Source organism: Lycorma delicatula, chromosome 1, assembly GCF_047948215.1.
Source record: "Lycorma delicatula isolate Av1 chromosome 1, ASM4794821v1, whole genome shotgun sequence".
In the NCBI taxonomy this organism is placed as follows: Eukaryota; Metazoa; Arthropoda; class Insecta; order Hemiptera; family Fulgoridae; genus Lycorma; species Lycorma delicatula.
The window spans coordinates 230968848-230989166 of NC_134455.1; the positions used below are offsets into that span (position 1 = coordinate 230968848).

General features: G+C 26.2%; 1 protein-coding gene across 6 annotated transcripts in view; it reads left to right on the top strand.

The window, feature by feature from the left end:
• The window catches only part of LOC142329471 (uncharacterized), a 302863-nt gene extending 282808 nt beyond the window's left edge, over positions 1 to 20055 (top strand). For all 6 annotated transcript variants that reach the window (XM_075374158.1, XM_075374152.1, XM_075374144.1 and 3 more), the window contains 3 exons: positions 6006 to 6171; positions 12817 to 13062; positions 16801 to 20055. In XM_075374158.1, coding sequence (XP_075230273.1) covers positions 6006 to 6103 — 98 coding nt within the window. In that variant the 3' untranslated portion in view covers positions 6104 to 6171; positions 12817 to 13062; positions 16801 to 20055. The remainder of the gene's footprint in view (positions 1 to 6005; positions 6172 to 12816; positions 13063 to 16800) is intronic.
• The last annotated feature ends 264 nt before the right edge of the window (positions 20056 to 20319 follow it).

Genomic DNA, 20319 nt, shown 5'->3' on the forward strand with positions numbered 1-20319 from the left:
AATAATTAAACATCCATCACATATTTTCATATTAATGAAACCTTTTCTTCCAGAGACCTTTTCAAATTAAATTTCTTCTTCAGTGGACTATCTAGTAGCATTGTTGTTAAAGGTGTCTATTTTTTAAGTTTAGAAACCCCCTTACGTATGTTGTTGAATAATGCATTTAAAATATGTAGATTAAATTTTGTGTTAAGATCAGATCTCTAATGATCTTAATTTTTGTATGTTTTCACTTAGAGATCATTTGACTTTATAGTTTTATCCACAAACTTGCTCCTAAAACCAAATTAATCATATATATCAGAACTAGTTGGAACACTGGTATCAACTTTTATCTAATTTGCATATTCCTTGGGAGTACATTTCCATGAATTACACTCCTTATAAAAGATTTCCATATCTTTCCTTGAGTACAATACTAGTTTTTCTTAGTTGTAAATAGAAAAACTTACACATGCAGCACTCATTTTACCTCAGTTAAATGAACACTGAAATGCCATTAATTTATTTATAGTCGTATGATAATGATTAAAATAATTTAATCATAATACAAAACACTTGTTTCCTCTATAACTATTTCTCTTTTTTCTTTATTCAACTTTCTGATACTTTACTTTCAAGTAAGTTTTCAAGCCATCTGGTACACCCTAAACAACTACTGGCTAAATGTTTCTTCTGCTCATTTTTGTTTCCGTGAAACTAATTAACTTTGAACTGAACAATGAATTTTTTAGAGCAATCTCTCTTCCTTCGTCCTACAGAAAAAATTATATACTTTTAAGGAAAGCCTTTCATTATCCATTTTTTCAGGTGAGCAAACCAATGCAACTGTTTCTTGTTCATTATTTCACTCTGGAGATCTGACACTTTCAGCCTCTCCAAAACTTATCCTACCCTAACCTTGGAGAATCGTTATCATACACTCCTTGCTATATTATTTAATTTACATTCCATACATATTGACTTCACATTTACATTTGTACAACAATTGTTGTAGAACAATACTTTCTAGCACACTTTTAAATATTTTCCATTTAAGATTCTACTTGTATGTCTTTTACACACCACAGAATACAAAGTGTGTGGGAAAAGTAATGAGACTGAGTTTTTACTTACCAAAGTTTTTATTTTTTCAAACAATATTATCCCCTTCAAAGTAATTTCCTTGGGCAGCTATACACCTGCGAAGTTGTTGTTCCCACTCCTGGTAGCAGTGCTGGAAGGCTTCAACTGGTAGGGCTTTTAACTGGTCAGTCACAGTCTTTTGAATGTTCTCCAGATTTCCAAAATGACGTCCTTTTAAGACATGTTTCAATTTCGGGAAAAGGAAAAAGTCACAAGGACTCAAATCAGGTGAATAGGGGGGGGTTGAGGAACAGTAGGAATGCGTTTGAGGTCAAAAATCCCCTGATGGAAATGACTGTATGACACTGGGCATTGTCATGATGAAGCATCCACTTGTCTGTAATGTCTGGTCTCACGCGAATCACTCTTTTCCTGAGCCTTTCAAGGACACCTTTGTAGAACACATGGTTGACAGTTTGTCCTGTTGAAACAAATTCTTCATGCACTATACCCCTACTGTCAAAAAAGCAAATCAGCATGGTTTTGATCTTTGATTTGCTCATTCACATTTTTTCAGTTGAGGAGATGACGGAGTGCGCCACTCACTCACTTTGCCACTTTGTTTCAGGATCGTAGCCAAATATCCAGGATTCATCACCTGTGATCACATGATTGAAGAATTCTTGGTCATTGTCAATCCTATTAAGAAGATCAACGCACACAAACCTTTTTGGCTTTCTGGCTAGGTTTTCTGGCACCAACTGCACACAAACCTTTCTCATGTCTAAATCGTCTGTCAAGATTTGATGTACGGTGAAAGTGTTTAAACATAACTGTTCACTCATCATCCTTATTGTTAAACGACGGTCTGATCTCACAAGAACCCTCACACGCTCAATGTTTTTGTCAGATTTTGAAGTTGAAGGTCTCCCTGAGCAAGGTTGATCTTCAACGTGTTCTCGGCCTTCCAAAAATGATTTGTGCCAGCGGAAAACTTGTGATCTTGATAAGAAATGTTCCCCATAGGCCTCTTTCAACTTTTCAAAGGTTAATTCGTGGATTCCCCAAGTTTAACACAAAACTTGATTGCACAACATGCTCTAAATTCTGATGCTCAATTTTCATAACACACAACTTCACTGATGGGGCTGTAAAAAATAATGTGTTGGCTGAACGGAGTTGAAACTTGTACTGAGCATTTGGAAGGGATGAACAAACTGGTCTAGCACAGACTAATAGACACAACATTGCCAGATCGCTTGCAGTGTTACCAATCTCATTACTTTTCTAACACACCTTGAATAGTTGACGTATAATATTTCATTTTCTTGTAATTCAAATCAAACAAAGATTCATTTCAAGCTATATTATGTCAGCATTTTTACACCCATTTCTACTGACCTGAATCTTCCCCTTCTTCCCTAACTACCAGAGATTTTATTTTTTCATGATTTACCCCTTACAAACTCCACTTTCCATTTTTCTTCACAAGCTCTCTTGCCATTATGCAACTTATATCATCCCAATCTTTGGTGATTAATACCTAATAATCGGCAAACATAGTTGGGCATATGTTTTCATACTCTATTGACACACCCATTCCTCTACATTTCTTAATCCATACTTTTAATAGTGTACTCAGGTGCAACTTAAAAAAAGATGCTTTCCTTTAGTTACAGAAAAATAAAAAAAACTCTTTCCTCCTTTAATAAGAATAATATTGATGGATCCTTTGTCTGGGTTAATTAATGATGAATTAATTTCACTTTCCTGCATTATTTACCATAGCTTTTTAAAATTCAGATCATCATTAACTTCTTTAAGTCCATAATAACCAAATGCAAAGAAATCCATCAATTCAAAAAATTTGCTGTTTTATGTTTACATTTCCTTTTCAGTGTTTTCTTTTAATATAAGTTAATACAATTGACCAATCTCTGTTACTATACACATATCTTAGTAATTAGCATTATCCTCCTTTTTCCATCTTTATTATTTGAAAAGATGAAAGAAAATTTCTGTTCCTCTTTTTAGTTCTTTGTACAAAGTAAATTATTGTGGTCACGAAAAATTTAGGTTTTCAAATTTCAACGGACATATGCATTTTGATCATCCCTGAATCCATTTCCACTAGTTTTGGCATGATGTCTGTACATATGTACGTACGTACTATATATCTCACTTAACTCAAAAACGATTAGCTGTAGAATTTTGAAATTTTGGATTTAGGACTGTTGTAATGTCTAGTTGTGTACCTCCCCTTTTGATTGCAATCTACTGGACCAAAAGTATCCAAAAAAGTACAATTTGTTCCTTAACTGCAGTAATAAGCCCTTATTGAGAGCTTTTTAATTATATATCATAAGTGGTGCTTATTTTCATTGGTTCCAGAGTTATAACCAAATGAAATTTTAATTAATAAAATATTTGGATCTTACAAGTGGAAGGCACATCGGTTTGAATCTGACTTCATATACATATATTTTTTTCAACTTTTAATTTAAATATATTGATTTAACAAAAAATATTGACTTCTGATTGTAAAAAATGTTTACAATAAATAATAATTCAATAATAATTTTAAAAAATATGAAAAACATCAGAAGTTATTAGTGAAATAAAATTTTATGTACTTCTCATTTTAATTCAATTTTTTTTACAGTGGTTGATAGTAATAAATAAATATATCTAAATAAAAAGTTAAAAAAAAAAATATGTATATGAAATTGAATTTGAACCGATGTCTGCATGGTTACAGATCCAACACATTCTTACTTACACCACATAACTACTTGAGTGATGTGAAACAAAATTAATATTTAAACTAATGCCGGCCTCCATGGCGTGAGTGGTAACATCTCAGCCTTTCATCCCGAGGTCCTGGGTTCAAATCCCGGTCAGGCGTGGCATTTTCAGACATGTTACAAATTATTCATCTTCATCCTCTGAAGAATGCATAATGGTGGATCCGGAGGATAAAAATATATATATATATATATATAAACTAATATATAATACTGATATGAATACCATAAAAAAATGTGATGCAATGTGGTGTCCACTACAGTGCAATTGTGTAACTGTCCATTTTATTAAAGAATTGGAGTATTGTATCTTACTTTCAAATGAAATAAATTTAAATGAAGTGCAGCAAAAAAATGTGTATATGTAATTTAATAGGGTACAAGGAAGTCATATGGTGTCCGCAACAGATTTTTTATTATTGCTATTAAGTCCCTGCCTTAGTACTGCAAATAAATGATTCTGTTTTATAGTAGATTATATGTGGGAGTCTTTTATTATTCATTCTTAGAAGAAATGCAATATTTAGTTTTTTCAGCATATTTCTTTAACTTCATATTATGCTCACCTAGAGCAGAATGGTCAAATACACACACTTTTCAAGATAATTTATTTCAAATACTGCTTCTCAATTACAGCTTTTTCATCTTTTGTTGTGCGTGTGTTTTTTACTGTATGTAATGTTTATCAAATGTTTGAAACGTAACCATATCCTAATCCTACACTATCAATATTCCACTAACTCCATTACCCACTTTCCCACCCTTTATGTCCACCAATTAAGCAATGATAATTTTGATGAACAGTACTGTCTTACTTTCTTAGATTTTTCCTCTTATAGAAACAAAACTGTCACTTGTTTTTATTTATCTCATAAATAACCATTTATAATAATAAATTAAAATGATGAGTATACCTAACCTAAAAACAAGATATATCTTTTGTGTGTGTGTGTGTGTATGGTACAAATATTTATGATCTCTTTATTTATTCATTTTTAAAAATTTTTGATTCTAAGTATATATTAAAGTACTTATTAGTTACGATAAACTATTTATTTATTTTTTACTTACTTTATCTTCATTTTTCCTTTTTTTATTTCTTAATTTATATCTTGGGTCTTATTTTATTAGCTCTTTATTAACTAGTCAATTGTATTGACTTGTATGTGTATGTTGTTAATAGTCTGCTATCTAGTTATGTATGTAGTTCCTCCAATTTTAAAACTTTATCTTGCATTTATCCGAATTTAATCTGTAAACCAGTAAATACAGGAATTTTTATTTTATCTTTCTGCCAATTATCACTGAATAATTCTGTATTTTTTTATTTTATTACTATTTGTAATACAAACTATTTTTCTGCCTTAAATCATAACTCTATTATCAGAACCCAAAAGTAAGTTAAACAGTTCTTCAGGATAAATTTTGAATAGTGTTTCTAAAACAGAGTGGTGATCAAGTTTTATTTCCCCTTTAACATAAGACAGATCATTCAGCATCTATTCTATTGGTAGCTGTACTTTTTTTACCATCTAGTTCTCATTTCTCTGTTTTATTTTTTTGGCTTACATAGTTTTATTCTGTACTGATTATATTTAAGCAATTTTTACATACCTTTGATTTTGATAAAACATATATTACACTGATGTGATTTGAAATATATGTTTTACCATCTTACATATCAAAATAATTACTCTGTCTAGATTATAATTTAAAAATCTTAATTAATTAAAATGTTAATTAAACATTTTATCAAAGTCTTAATAAAACTGTTTGAGCACAAAAAATTTTCATTTTCATTTCTTGATAACAGATTAAAATTTAACTTATAATAATTAGTTCACAATTAATAATGTGGCTGAAATTTTAATATTGGTAATAATCATCTAATGAAACATTTTCCAGCTATGTTTCCTTTAGTCTTCACAAAGACCATTCACTAGAAATTTATTTTTCCACCAACTTGGATTATAGAAAAATTCAAAATGTTAAAATATCTCAATATTTGTTGATCTTTTGATAAATAATTTGTTAATGCTTATTATAATTCTGTTTAATATTGTTTGTTAGTTATCAGAAATTAGTGAATAATCTAGTTAAACTTTTAGTAATGGCTTGTTTAACATTTTTCAGGTGGTATTGCTGGTTTATTAAAAAGAGGTGAACGTTGGCATTCAAGGGCCAGAGGAATAGTCGGTAGAATATTGACACACCTTAGGATTTGCAAGTAGTGTGTAAATGAATTTTTTTTCATATCAAATCTAAATTTCATGAATAGGACAGGAAACTACTCTGAATGGTAAATAATGATGCAGTGACAAAATAGTCAGTCTATAACAATATTTGTACATAAAGTGTCAATAATAATCAGATAAAATAAATTTGATTTCCTCTTCTGTTTTATTTTTGTATTGCTATTGAATAAATGACCAAAAATAAATGTAATAAAAAAAAAAAAATAGAACTAAATGATCTAAAAAAATCCTCTTGAAATATGATATAAAAATACGTTTTTAGTTCAAATGGCTTATTTCAATTCTTTTATGTATAAATGTTTGCTATCATCCAAACTACATTTCACTGCTCAGTATATCTGTATGAAATAGTTATTTGCTTGTGTTTTAAATAATTACTTATTAAAAATTCATAAAATATTTATTTTGAAATATATATTCATACACTACATGAGATAGTATAAGTTGATGTAATTTGATGCTGGTAATGAATGCTTTGTTTATTGATGTGTAAAAATTATATTATTACAGTAATTATGCAATTACTGTTTTATCCTGTTAAACCTTATAGTTTAAAAAGTAATTGGTACTAGGTTACTGAAAGGAAATGTTATTATTTTTAAAACATGTTTAACAATGTGTTATAATTTAATTATAAGAATGCAGTAATGAATTTGTAGAATCATGGCATGTTGAGTTTTAACTTGTGTCAAATGGTGAATTACTGAATTACATGTAAATAGTTAATTGTAATTAATTTTTATTCATGATTAGAATGACTATAAATTTAAAAGCTTTGTGAAAACATTTCAAAATTCATTTCATAAAACTCTTTTAGTTTTTAAATTGTGTTAAAGCAATTTAAGTAATACTTATAAATGAAGAGAAATTGTTCAGTATTCCTTGTTTATTTAAATATTTATTATGTCACTTACTGCTATATATTGCTTAATGCTTGTGAGTTAGCTTCTACAAGATATAGATCTCTATCTGATTGGAAAATATGTTACTACAATTATAACTTGTTAAAAGTTCTGTGTATTGTTTTTGATGAATTATTTTTTTGAGAATTGTTATTGAATTCAAACTGATAATATTATGAAAAATTCAATTCTAGTCATATGGTTCTCATATTGTTTTTAAGTTGAACAAGGTCTATAAAATTCATTTATGATTCTTCTTATATTTAGTTTAAAAAGTTTATTTAAATTACTCTTATTTGTTTTTAAAGATCTGTTTTCTTGTCAGCATTTTGGTTAAAAAAAATCAAAGGAACCATTACAGCCTAATTTTATCTGTAAATATGACATATAAAAAATCATAATTATAGTATCTGTTGATCAAATTATTTTTCTACAATATTTTTCATATGCACCTTGCAGGTTTTTTCCTTTGAAGAAAATATTATTTCTAAATAATACTAGTATTTCAAATATATATGTTGCAGTTAAAGGATTTAATTCTTTTATTTTACTTTTTATAAGTTAAACAAGTGCATTTTATCCAAGTGTAAGCAATAAAATATTCATTCTTAACTAATTTTTTTATAAATTGATTTTTTTGTTTACGCTACCAAAGTAATTTACAAGCCAGTTAAATAAGTCCTTGATTGATAAAATACTTGTGAATATAATTACAATATTATTTTACCCATTTAAAGTTATTATGAATATGAGTAATACAATTATTATCTAAAACTCTAAAAACAGGTAATGCAACTAAAAGACTTCTTTGATTTTCATTGAGTTGTGTTTAAATATGCCTACTGTATATGGTTGATAATTAAGTCAATGGATAAAGTTAAAAACAAAGTGAAGAAGTTCCATTCAACATTTCATGATGAATGGAAAAGTTAGGATTTTTTTGATGAAAAAGTAAAATCTACTACAGCACAATACTACTGCACATAAACTACTGACGCTAGTTGTAACCATCATTGGTTTCTGAATATAATCTACTTGAAAAGATTCAGAGATGAAAGTCACACACTGGTGGTACACTTTCCATATTGACAATTCCCTCAACTGTTTTTAATACAACTGACTGCAATACAAATAATTCATTTATATGGTGCAATTAAACTTTTGGAGTGCTAGAAAATAATACAGAACAAATCATATTATACAATAATTTATAATCAATATTAATCAGTAGAATGGTGAGGTAAATAGTCATGATTGATAGGTTAGGGAAAGTGAGGAGGGTTGCAATCTTCAAACTCCAATTGATATAAAAATACTGTAATATAATTCTCTTAATGTTACTTGTAAGTGATTCAAAAAGAAAGTAAAATTATTTTGCAGTTTTGTTTTATATTATTAGTCAGTAGTTCTAATCAATACTAATTATTATTTAATTGAACCTAAAGTAAAGCTGTAGAAACTAATTCTTGATTACTTGAGAACTGTCTACCAAAAATGCAATTTTATATCATTGTGCTATACATACATAATATTAAAAATTTTTTTAAATATTGTGTAAATGATTCCTGTAATAATTTTCAGTTTCATCATTTTTAGTTGCTTTTCTTTAATTTTTATTTTATTTTTCTTGCTTTTTAACACATTTATTATCGTATGTTAGAGAACAGTATTATAAGAGGAATATGTCAAAGGTAAAAGTTAGGTCTTCATTAAGAAAACAGAATAAGAAAAAACAAAATTTATTACTAGTTCAACATTTTTAACTATTTACTCTACTTTTTAGCAGTATTTAGTTCTGCATTCTTGTAAATAAGAACTATTCCTGATGTTAACGTTTAATGCCTCTGTTATGTTATGGCTGTTCTTCTTAATGGCATGCCATGAAAGTGAAAGCTTTTCAGAGTACTATCTTGGAATTTTTACTTCCAGTTCTATGTAATTGCAACAAAATAGTGATAATCAGTTTCTGACTCTTCCAACACAGTTTGTTTGGGATTTAATTATATTAAGTGAACTTGAATGGCATTATCATGTGGGTTTTTTTTCACTTGATATTTTGTTATATAAAGTTTGTTTCATCATCAGTCATGATATGGCATGAAAATCTGTTTTCCACTCTTATTTTACTTCAAAAATACCAACAGATTTTTCCTTATAATTGTTCAAAAGTACAAATGCTGTCCTTTTACATGTACATATATATATTATATATACATTTGAATATAATTTGATATACATTTTGAAATATATCATTTATTGAATGATAAATCCTGAAAATGTTGACTAATTATGTATATTTATATCAGTCATATTATATATTACTGTAAAATATTTTGTGGAATACCTGGAAATTCAGTGGTTAAAATTTTAATCATAAAATCTCATTTTTCTCGAACTTTTGCACTTGTTCAGTAAATTCATTCATCTGGGCAATGTCCCTCCATCTCCTCTCTTCATCATAAGCATTTGTGTGACTTACATTAAAATCATGATATATTATCTTATCCAAAGTCTGTAGAGTACAAGGTTGTCTACGTCCTATATTACATCATAATCAACTTCTTACTATGTCAATGATTTCACACTGTGACCAGCACTGAATGAACAATGAATCTAAAAATGGATTTATTTAACTTTTTTTTAACTTTAAGAGTGATAGTGCTATTTTATTAGCATTACTAAAACTTTGTTTAAATAAAGTGTATGCATTTGTGTTTATGAATGCTTGGATGTGGTATCTAAATTAGATCAATGGCATTATTGTTAATGATATTAATATAGATAATTATATAAATGTTAATTATGCCTACATGCTTATTATGTCTATAAATATGTGATAGAAATTATTTATTTAACTTTATTTAATTTTTTTTAAATTTATTTTACTCACAAGAAACTAAAATTACAATTTACCAATTTTTTCTGAAGATACCAAAATTTGAAACTCACCTTAAAAAATTACATAATCCATAGGTACAACAGGTTAATAAGTGGAATATGTCCTATTTAATCCATTCATGTTCACTTTCTCCTGTCATATTGTGAATGTTACAAATAATCCGATATGCAGAATATCCACAAAAGCAAAACCTGAAACTTAATGTTGCAGGTTAATAATAGATTTATCATAAAAAAAAAAAAATAGTTTCTTCCTATTTTAATTGTTTTCTGGCACATATCTGAGATTACACATTAGTGAAGAAGATAAAAAGGGACTGGAAAGTAATTAGGAGAAAATCTTTTATCCCAAATAGCATCCCCATCCAAAGAAAACATGAGTGAATTTTTTTTTATATCTTCAACTGATATCAGTTGAAGATATTGATATCAGTTTTTCTGGATCATTAGCAAAAATGATTTAATTTAGAAAAAACATTTAAATAAATCAAATTTATTTTAACAATTTGGATGTGGTATGGAATAAATATATGAGCATATGTTATAGGTCCTGTAAATTGAGCATTTTATTGTGAGGTGCCTTATTCTCCCCTTCATATTGTTTCTGTGCAGTGGATATATTTTTTATCTATTCTTCACATTTATTTAATTTTTTATGTAATTGAGTAACTATAAATATTGAATTCTAATATTTGAAGGATAAAATTTGTATGTTATCTGGATGAACTGTACTGTATTATTTTAATATAAAATTTGCAAATAGTTTTATCAATAACTGACAAATAGCATTAGAAGAGGTGAAAGCTTACAAGATATGGGCATCCTGTAATGCACCAGTAGAAAGAAACAAGAATACCAGAAAATGATGACATAAAAAAATATCTCAGCTAATATATTAATTTACTACAATAGAAAATATTATTCAATATAAAAAAATTAAATTAAAAATTTTTCATGGTCCAGATTTCAAATATTGGTTTTAAAAGAATATGATAACAAGAAATCAAAGGCAAAACACAATAAATGAATGGCTACTAAAAGAATGTTACCCCTATTAAGTTATCCATTTTTATTCACATTTTTATTCTAAGAAAAAAATTGAGTAGGAGCTGCAAATAACTGATTTAGAATTAACTAATTTGATATTTGAATAGATGGTTATATATATCTATTAATAAAATTCATCATATTATCTTATGCCTATTCAAAACTGGGAATCAGAATGACATATTCATTGGTGTGAACATACGCTGAAATTTTCAAATGAAAAATAAGCTTCATGAAAATATTGTAATCCTCAGTATGATGTAATTAAGATGGAAGAGGCAAATGAGTGCAGTAATAAGGAAATCAGAAGTTGAGTCTTTGTAAAGAGAGGTAATTCTTTATGATAAGAGTCTTAATTGATTTTTAAAACAATAAATTTTTTTCTAATTTTGACTGCTACACCTTAATTTTTCTTCTGTTATTAATGAACTTAATGATTATGGTTATGCTGTAGTAGGTTATCTTACTGTTACAACTACGACTACAAGTAACATTGTTTTGTGAAGAAGTTTTCCATTCTTAAATCTTGGATATTTACTTCAAAATAAGCAAGAATCATATGTTAGTGGATGCATAAACTTATTTGTTTAAGGTTTTTTTTTAAAAATGGACTGTACACTGAACACTGTATTTTCTAAACTGTTCTAAATTTCTTCTTTCTATCTAAAATCTCTAAAAGAAATATTGAAAATTATAAAAACCAAAATTCTTTTTTGAAAAAAAAATTGTTAAAAAATGGTGGTTATGAAGGACTTCAACTAATTCCAATTTGAGCATTTTTCCAATACATTTTTATAGTTACTTTTTTAAGTCTATTTAAATAAGAACTATATGTTTAATATAGTTATTGAAGGTAATTAGATTGTATCTGCATTATTACTGAACTACTTTTTTAAATATGATGTGTTACAACTTAGGTTGTGTAGGTATTTAAAGCAATAATAACTATAATTCATTGTTTATCAAAAACCAATGGTCTCATATTATTGCTTATTACATTTATACATCCAATATTTGTATAAAACTTTAATGAGACTATAATATGGGTTAATGAACCCACAAAATTAAGTAGCTTTATCTTAACCCACTTTTGTTTAGTATATAATTAAATTTATCATTTATTTTCTAAAATACTGATACAAAAAAAGCCATGAACTTCATATTTAAATCAACATTAAAACTTTATATAAAAGTAATTTGTTGAAATTTAACTGGAGTTATTTGGAGTTTAAGTTGAAATAATAGCCGATTCCATTTATGTTTTAATTTTTTTTATACAATTTAATTTTTAAATTATGTGAATAGTTTAAATAAAAATGTCATGTTTTGCATTGCATATTATAACAATTTGAAGCAGCTGATGTAGCTGAGCCTGCACTCGCTGTAGATTTCATGCTATACATTGTGATTGATCAGAAATAAGCTTCAAGATAAGTTTTTTCTGCAAACAACCTTGGTCTTACCTTTTTTTCACTTTTCTCAGACCCATTATTTCATTCCATTTCTCAGCAATTTCATTAGTGTTATCAGCTTTTACATTAGAATACTGGATCACAAACCAGGTTTATTATTGACAAGATTGTCTATTGTCACGCTGATCAATACCCATTGCTGGAAAAAGCAAACGATAACAAACTGTTAATGAAAAGGTTATTTAATGCATAGTTGACCTATTTTACATAAATAATCTAATCTTTTTTTGTTACTCTTTTTATAATAGCATCTCATCTGGTCCTTCCTTTTAACAAATGCCTTGTATGTAATTCTTTTATTGATTTTAATTAATTTCTTTTGTTGTAATTTTATAAGCATATTTTACTTTTATTATTTTTCTTGTTTCAGGGTTAGCTGTTTTATATCTTCTAAGTTAACACTGCATGAATAAAAAAAAAATTATTTGCTCATAAATTAATGTAATGAATTTGAATTGATAGTGCTAACATTATATGAAATGATGCTGCAGCTGTTATCATATGTATCTTTGATCTGTAGAACTTACTAGTGTTACATTTTATGTGCTTATTGAAAATTTTTTCTGGAACTTTGTTTTTCTAATAAAAACATACTTCCAGACAACTTTTCATTAAAGTGAGTAGTTTATTAATACTACTTTATGTTGTTTAGAGTAAAATTAAGTCTAGAAACAGAGATTAATTATTATATAATAATTAGGATTTCCAATAGTAATCATTAGCTACTTATCTGCTCAGAGCAGTGGTTAATAATTTTATTCAAATTTTAAGATGTGGATTTATTTGAGTGAGAATAAAATAATGCAATAGAAAGATAAACTTTTATCTAATTAATATAACTTAGATAAAATTTTACAATATTTATGATTTTATGTTTATGTAATATTATATTTTGAGTATATTTTTAATATTATATTAATTTATACTTTTAATATTCTGATTATATTATTCCTTTATTATTAAAAGTTAACACTAAAAAAAAGTTAAAATTGTATTTAAAAATAATTTAAAATGCTTTAGTAAGCATCTATTCTAATGCTATTAAAAAAATTAAGGTAATATTTTCACTTGCTGGTACATTCTCTATATAGTTTCACAAATTAATTAGGATGCAATATACAATACTAATGCTAATGGTTTCATACAATAAATATTACAGTTACTTATGAAATAAACTACTAGAAAATACTTGATAAATTGGGAGTAACTTGAGCTTTATTAACTTTTAGAAATTTTGTTTGGTACAGTGATTTCAGTCAGTGAGCGTATTGTTGTTAACTTTTACTGAAGAGTTGACTGTCAAGCATGAGTGAAATTTGAAATAATTTTTATTTTAAACATATCATGTTTACATTACATAAATTGTTTTAAATGACTGGATACTGATACTTTTTTTTGGTCATGCTTTCTTTTATTCCCCACAGAGGGCACTGCATATTAATCACAAAATTCTAAGAATAAAAGAATTTTATTATAATTACAATAAATATACAACTAGGATCAGTCAAAATATTTTTTCTAACAATGTAAATATATTTCCTTATTTATTTTATTGTATAGAAGCAGGGCAACTATTAAAACAGAATAAGTTGATAATGAAGTGTTAATATCCCTATTGATCTGGTTATGAGCCATCTACCAGATTTTTATGGAGAAACATAGTACTAGGTATCCCTCTATGTATTGTTTCTAAAAAAAAATTTTTAAATTAAAAAAATTGAATTGTTCTATACAAAGTAATAAATTCAATCTCTCTTGTTTTGTACCGTGCAGAGATATCTATGGTTGTAAGAGAAAAATGGATTATGATAATAAAAAAAATTGATTACGATCCAAAGAAAATATCGTGATGAAGTAACAAAGGTATTTCATTTACCTATTGTACTTTTTTTAATTCCTCAGGTTGTACGTACAAATAATTAAAAAAGCTGAAATTGAAGCCTGTAAAATTTGCAAATCTTTTATTGAAAATATATATTTTATTTTTAAATTTAGAATAGTACTCTTCCTTTTTTAATGAATAGCATTTTAAAAAAATTTCTCGCCTAAAATCCATTACTGTAAGAATTTCCATAAGAAACGACTGAAAGACTTAAAATTTAAAAATGTGTTTTATAGAATTCAGTTTTATAATCTTGAAAAAGTTTTCTAACTTCTATTCATAATATAAATTATTCAGAATTATGTCTAGCACCATTTTAATCCTATAAAATTTTATGTGAATAATATTTACAATTAGAAGACGTTGTGACTTGTGACTAGCACTGGCATGAAGGTGGATAGTGCAGCTACTTATAAGTATTTGTGTATGGTGTTTACAAGTATGTAGTTCATTGTTTTTCCTCATAAATTTTAAGAATGATATTAAACATTTTTTTTTTATATAATCATATAATCGAGAAAATTGCAAATAACATTACTTTTGTCGTTTACTGTAACATAAACTATATTTAACTTAAAATATCTACTACCTTTAATTGCAAAACACTACTTGAATAAAAAAATTACTGAAATTCTGCTGTAATTGTTTTGTAGAACGTAATCTAGTATGGTGTTATAATCATTCTTATTGAATCATTTTAATTATTTTATCCATTATTTAGATAATAAATAAATATATTAATATATTGTAATTGTAATATTTAAATTTATTTATCCTTGTATTTGATTAATTATCATAATTTAAACTTACATAATGTGTTTATCTTTATGGATGTTAATATGATATGTTGTAATATACCCTAAAAAGATAATGTTGATCCCTTCTGTGTGAATTATATGTTGAGTTATTGAATTGTATGAATTAATAGCATTAAAATATGATAGCTATAATTAAAATAATAGATTTAGTAACCTCTGCCTTCATTCTAGAAAAATAAATAATACTAAGTTGATAGAGCAATGCAGAAGCATGTTTGAAATGCTATATGATAGTAATAGATTATAATTTTTTTAATTAAAATACATAAAGTACTTACTTAAACAGTTAGAATTAAACCTTAACTTTACTAACCTTACTGTTTTTATATAATTTTATTTTTTATTAAAGATAAATTTTTTCTATAAAATTTGTTAATCACAAAAAATATTCTCAGTTTAAAAAAATTACATAAAAAATATTTTCATAGCACAGCTTTACTTGTCTTGAAGTTTCATCCAAAGTAACTTTTGTTAGGGTAAGGATAAAATTTGTATATTCAATTTAAGAAATGTTAGCTATTAAATTTCTTTGTTTCTTAAATAACATGAACAGAATTATTTTTCCATAGGATATATTTAGCCTGTTACAGAATATAAGACTTATTTTTATTGATAATTGATGTTAATCTGAAACTTGGAAAAGAATGGCAGTAGTGTGCAAAACGTATATCCATGTTTGTGGGTGTTGGTGTTTTTATAATAATATAATTTCTTTCAGTTGCCAATCTTTCTAGTATTCTGAATTTTTCTTAAGTACTTTCTTCCAGCAGTTTTGTTGCTACTTTCCTATACATACACTGAGCTTGAAGTTATCATTGAGTTGATAAGTGTGTTAAGAAATAATTATTGATTATTTTTATCAGTTATAGTGATCATTACCAGTTTTTTCTTACTTTTTTCCTTGGTGAGAGTGATATTACATCTATAAAATGAAGTATAAGTAATATTTACTGAAGTTGAAGAATCTTTATAACACAGAGATTAGGTGTTATTAAGACATGACAGATTTTCTTCACAAACGAAATGGAAATTGCTTTTAGCATATGAAATACATTCTGTTTTGGGGATTTTGGGTGAGGAGAGCATTCTTATTATATAATTAAGGCATTTGATGAAAGTTCTAGTTTAAAACACAGTGGTACATGGTTAGATTGCTCTCAAGTGTTTTGGGTCTCTTTTCAGTTCAATGGCCAGATCCACAATACAGAGGAAAGTTGTACAGAGTCATAAAACGTGTGGTCTTTGTCAGATCTTTAATATCTATCTTTATGATTTTGCACACTATTATATATCAAGAAAATTTATGAAATTCCTGTTAGGTTATGACAATCAACTTGGGCTGGTCAAGAAATTCTAAAAATTCCAGTTCTGTAGAAAATCTATATCTTTTTGAAGAGAAAGTTTAGAAAACTGGACTGTTAATGATAAGAGATAATGATAATGTTAAATAAAAATTTATTAACTGCTTAAATTTATGATAAAACATGTGAAAGAACTTATTTTCGGCAAGGCACTCAAGGGAACCTATGTGAAATTAATTTTTATAATTTTTTTTGCTAAATTTAACACATTTGCTAGTAAAAACTGTGTTTAGATTAATTTGCACACTATTAAAAGTAGTTTGAAAGATAAATAATTGTACTATTTGTTTTAGCTAATTGAAAACCCATCAGAGGCAATATGATTTTGGAAAAATGCAAATATGATGACTGTAGCAAAGCAAATAAATTTACAAAAGGAAATATATAACTTTGAAAATAAAATTGATCATTAAATGGTCAATTACCATCTCTTGCAGAGCTGTAACCTCTGCAGAGGATGCAGATTATTTTTCGTCTGTAGTTAGACTTATTAAATTATTATTAATCAGATTGCAGTGGAGGTAAAAAACATTCTATATTTTGCACTTTTATCTGGGTGATGTATCACCCAGAATTACATGTTTCATATAATTTTAATTCTTGGACATTTTTACACCTTATAGTGTTGTCTAAAATTATATGTTGCAACTAATGGTGGAAAAATCAAACCTACCTTTGAGCTGATAGTATTATACAACGCTTTAAAATTTCTGGGAAGAAGTAAATATTTAATAAATATCATTTATTGGATAATGTACTGAAAATAAATAAAAAAATGTTTAATTTTAAGACCAATTAATAAATTAATATAAATTAAAATACATATTAAAGTCATTATTATGTTCTTTTATAGTCATGTTTGTTTTTGTTCTTAGCCTGCCACTGGCATTTGTCATTACATAAATTGTCTTCAGACAAAATACTTGAACAGACTGAATCATAAACATATTATTTTGTAATTGCTTATTAAAAAATAAAAATGAACTATTTTATGTAATTTATATTAACTATTGAATCTAATATTTTTATATGAATCAAATTACATATCTTTATGCATAGAATATATTTAACATAATTTTTAAGATTCGGAATGAATTGTATACCATATGCCCCAGATGGCCACTAAAATTATTCTCAGTTTTGTGAATTGTTTTACATGTGTCTACTAATTTTAAACTTTTGTTAATAGAGAAAGTATGAGAATTGTTTGCTGTTGAAAATGGAAATCAATATTAATCATAATAATGATAAATATTAATCAATTAGTAGTTATTTCTCTAACTACTACAACTGTTATTTAAAAGTATTTTAAAAAGATTAATAGCATGAAGATCATATTTACAGGTTAATTTTAATGATAACATATTTATATCATATGAAATTGTTTTGATTAATATTTTAATTTTGTGTAACATATTAAATGCTAAATTAAGTGTGGCACAATAAATAATGTTCCTAGAGTAAAAATTAAATTGAAAATATTTATACATGTGTTTGAATTGCAATTTTATGACTTAGTGAGTTATATTGATTATCATTTTTCATAGTATGCTGATAATTCTTGTACCTGTATTTTAAGTTACAGAATATATTTTGTTTTTCTAGCTTTTACCATTTAGCAGTGTCTCACATCTGATTAAAATATGTTTTTTGTAGTTTTATTTATAAAGTTATTTTCTGATGTGTACAGACAGTGTTGGAGCAGAGAATATTGGTTTGTTCAAAGATAAGAGCTAAAGGTGCATAATATCACTATGAATAAGAATTATTGACGTTGACTGCTTTTGAGTAATTTGACGTAATTTTGTTATTGAATGATTATAAATTTATTGCAATGGAAATTCAACAGCCATGTAATTATTTTATAACCATGAAATTATAGTTAGATTTGCTGTTGCCTGATTGCATTGGAGATTTCTATACATTAAGATTTTATATTCAAGAATATATGGGTTTTTTACAAAAACTCATGTAAATCAGATAGGTTGTATAAGAGGTCATGAAATATGGTGTTAAAGCTCAACTACTGCTATAATATTTTCACTTAAACAGGAAATAATATTATGCACCTTATTTCTATTAAATTTTTTTTTGTGAGTTCTATTGGCAAAAATAATTATTTTTGTGGTTATACTTAGATTGTTATATTCCTAAAAAAATCATCATTTTAATCAGTTATAACGTAATTCCAATCATATTCTACCTTCCATCTTATGAAATTATTTTGATTAATATTTTAATCTTTTTTAGATTAAAATATAATGTTTTAATGCCAAATTAAGTAAGATAGATTTTTTTACTGACTACTGTGTTTAGAATATACTACTATTTTGCAATAAAAATATAAAGAAGCACTTAGGAAGTAGTTAATACAAATTTCATTAAAGTTAAGGATTAATTATTTCATTATAAGTATTACAAAACCTCATAACAATTACTTAAAAGAAGATTATTATTATTGCTACACAATATAGTATTATATTTTGTAGTGAATTCTTTTTTGTATAAAACCTAATATAAATTTGAAAGATCACATTGTGGTATATAACGTGAGAAAGGGATTTTTTTAAACTCAGCAAGTAAGATTTTTAATAGTAAAGGAAAATTTGGTGAATTTATAAAATTAATTTTAAGCCATCTGGCGCATTTATGTATAATTGTATGTATGTATCTTTTTATACTGAAACCTTTTTTAATTATTGTACCTAATTTTTTCTTGACAGTGTTCAACAACGGTTCTTAATTATTATATTAACAATTAAGATTAATCTTAATAATATTGTTTACAGATAGTTCATTATTACATTTTTAACATACTGTATAAATGTAACTGATTTTCCAACTCACTATATTTATAAATGTAATTGAATCACCATTATCAAGTGAAGAGAACGTATTAGTTCAAAAGTACTTTTTGATCTTTATGTTGCCTTCATGTATAATTTTTCATTATAAATTAATATTGCAAAAAAAAAAAACAAAATCATGTGTTATCAGATCAATTCAGGAGTTTTTATTTTCACAAAAATAATACTTTTTTGTAAATTTTAATAAAAAAATTCTATCAACATTTTTTAAGGATCAAAACGTACCTTGCAGTTGGTTTATCTTACTTTAAATTTCTGTAAAGTGGTTCATTAATTGTTATTGATATTCATAAGTCATAATTAATACAATTTTGTGGATACTATTTAAACAATTTTAAGCCAATGACTGGTGAAATCATGCTTAAATGATTTAATTTTTATTATTTATGGTGAAGGATTTCAATGGTTTCTTTTTATTAATTTTTTCCTTTATCATAAAACTAAAAGTTTAACTTAAGTGTAGAGTATTTGTTGTATAACCATGCATTTATAAATATGATAGATGTGTTATAAATTAATGTTACATGTGAAAATTTACTGTATTAAATTTTTAATTTTATAGAATATGTTAATGTTTTTGTGCCATCTTGATTTAAGTTTTTTATGTTATTAGAGTGTTTATATATATATATATATATATGTTATGTATGTAAAAATCTAATAAAACTATAATTATTTAGATTCTCTCGTTTTACTATCCTTGATAATAATATCTTAGTCAGAAGAAGATTTCTGTCAATTTCAACAACTGTCACATTATAAATGTATGTTGCTAGTTTCAACAACTGTAAAAGTGCTCTCTTGTAGTAAATTAATGAGGTACATTTTCTTGTTGATAAAATGGATGGATGCAAATCTTCAGAATAATAACTTAGTAATAGTAACAGTCTATGTTACAAGATTTAAGGGGTTGTAGGGTATGTTATTCATATAGTATAATTAATA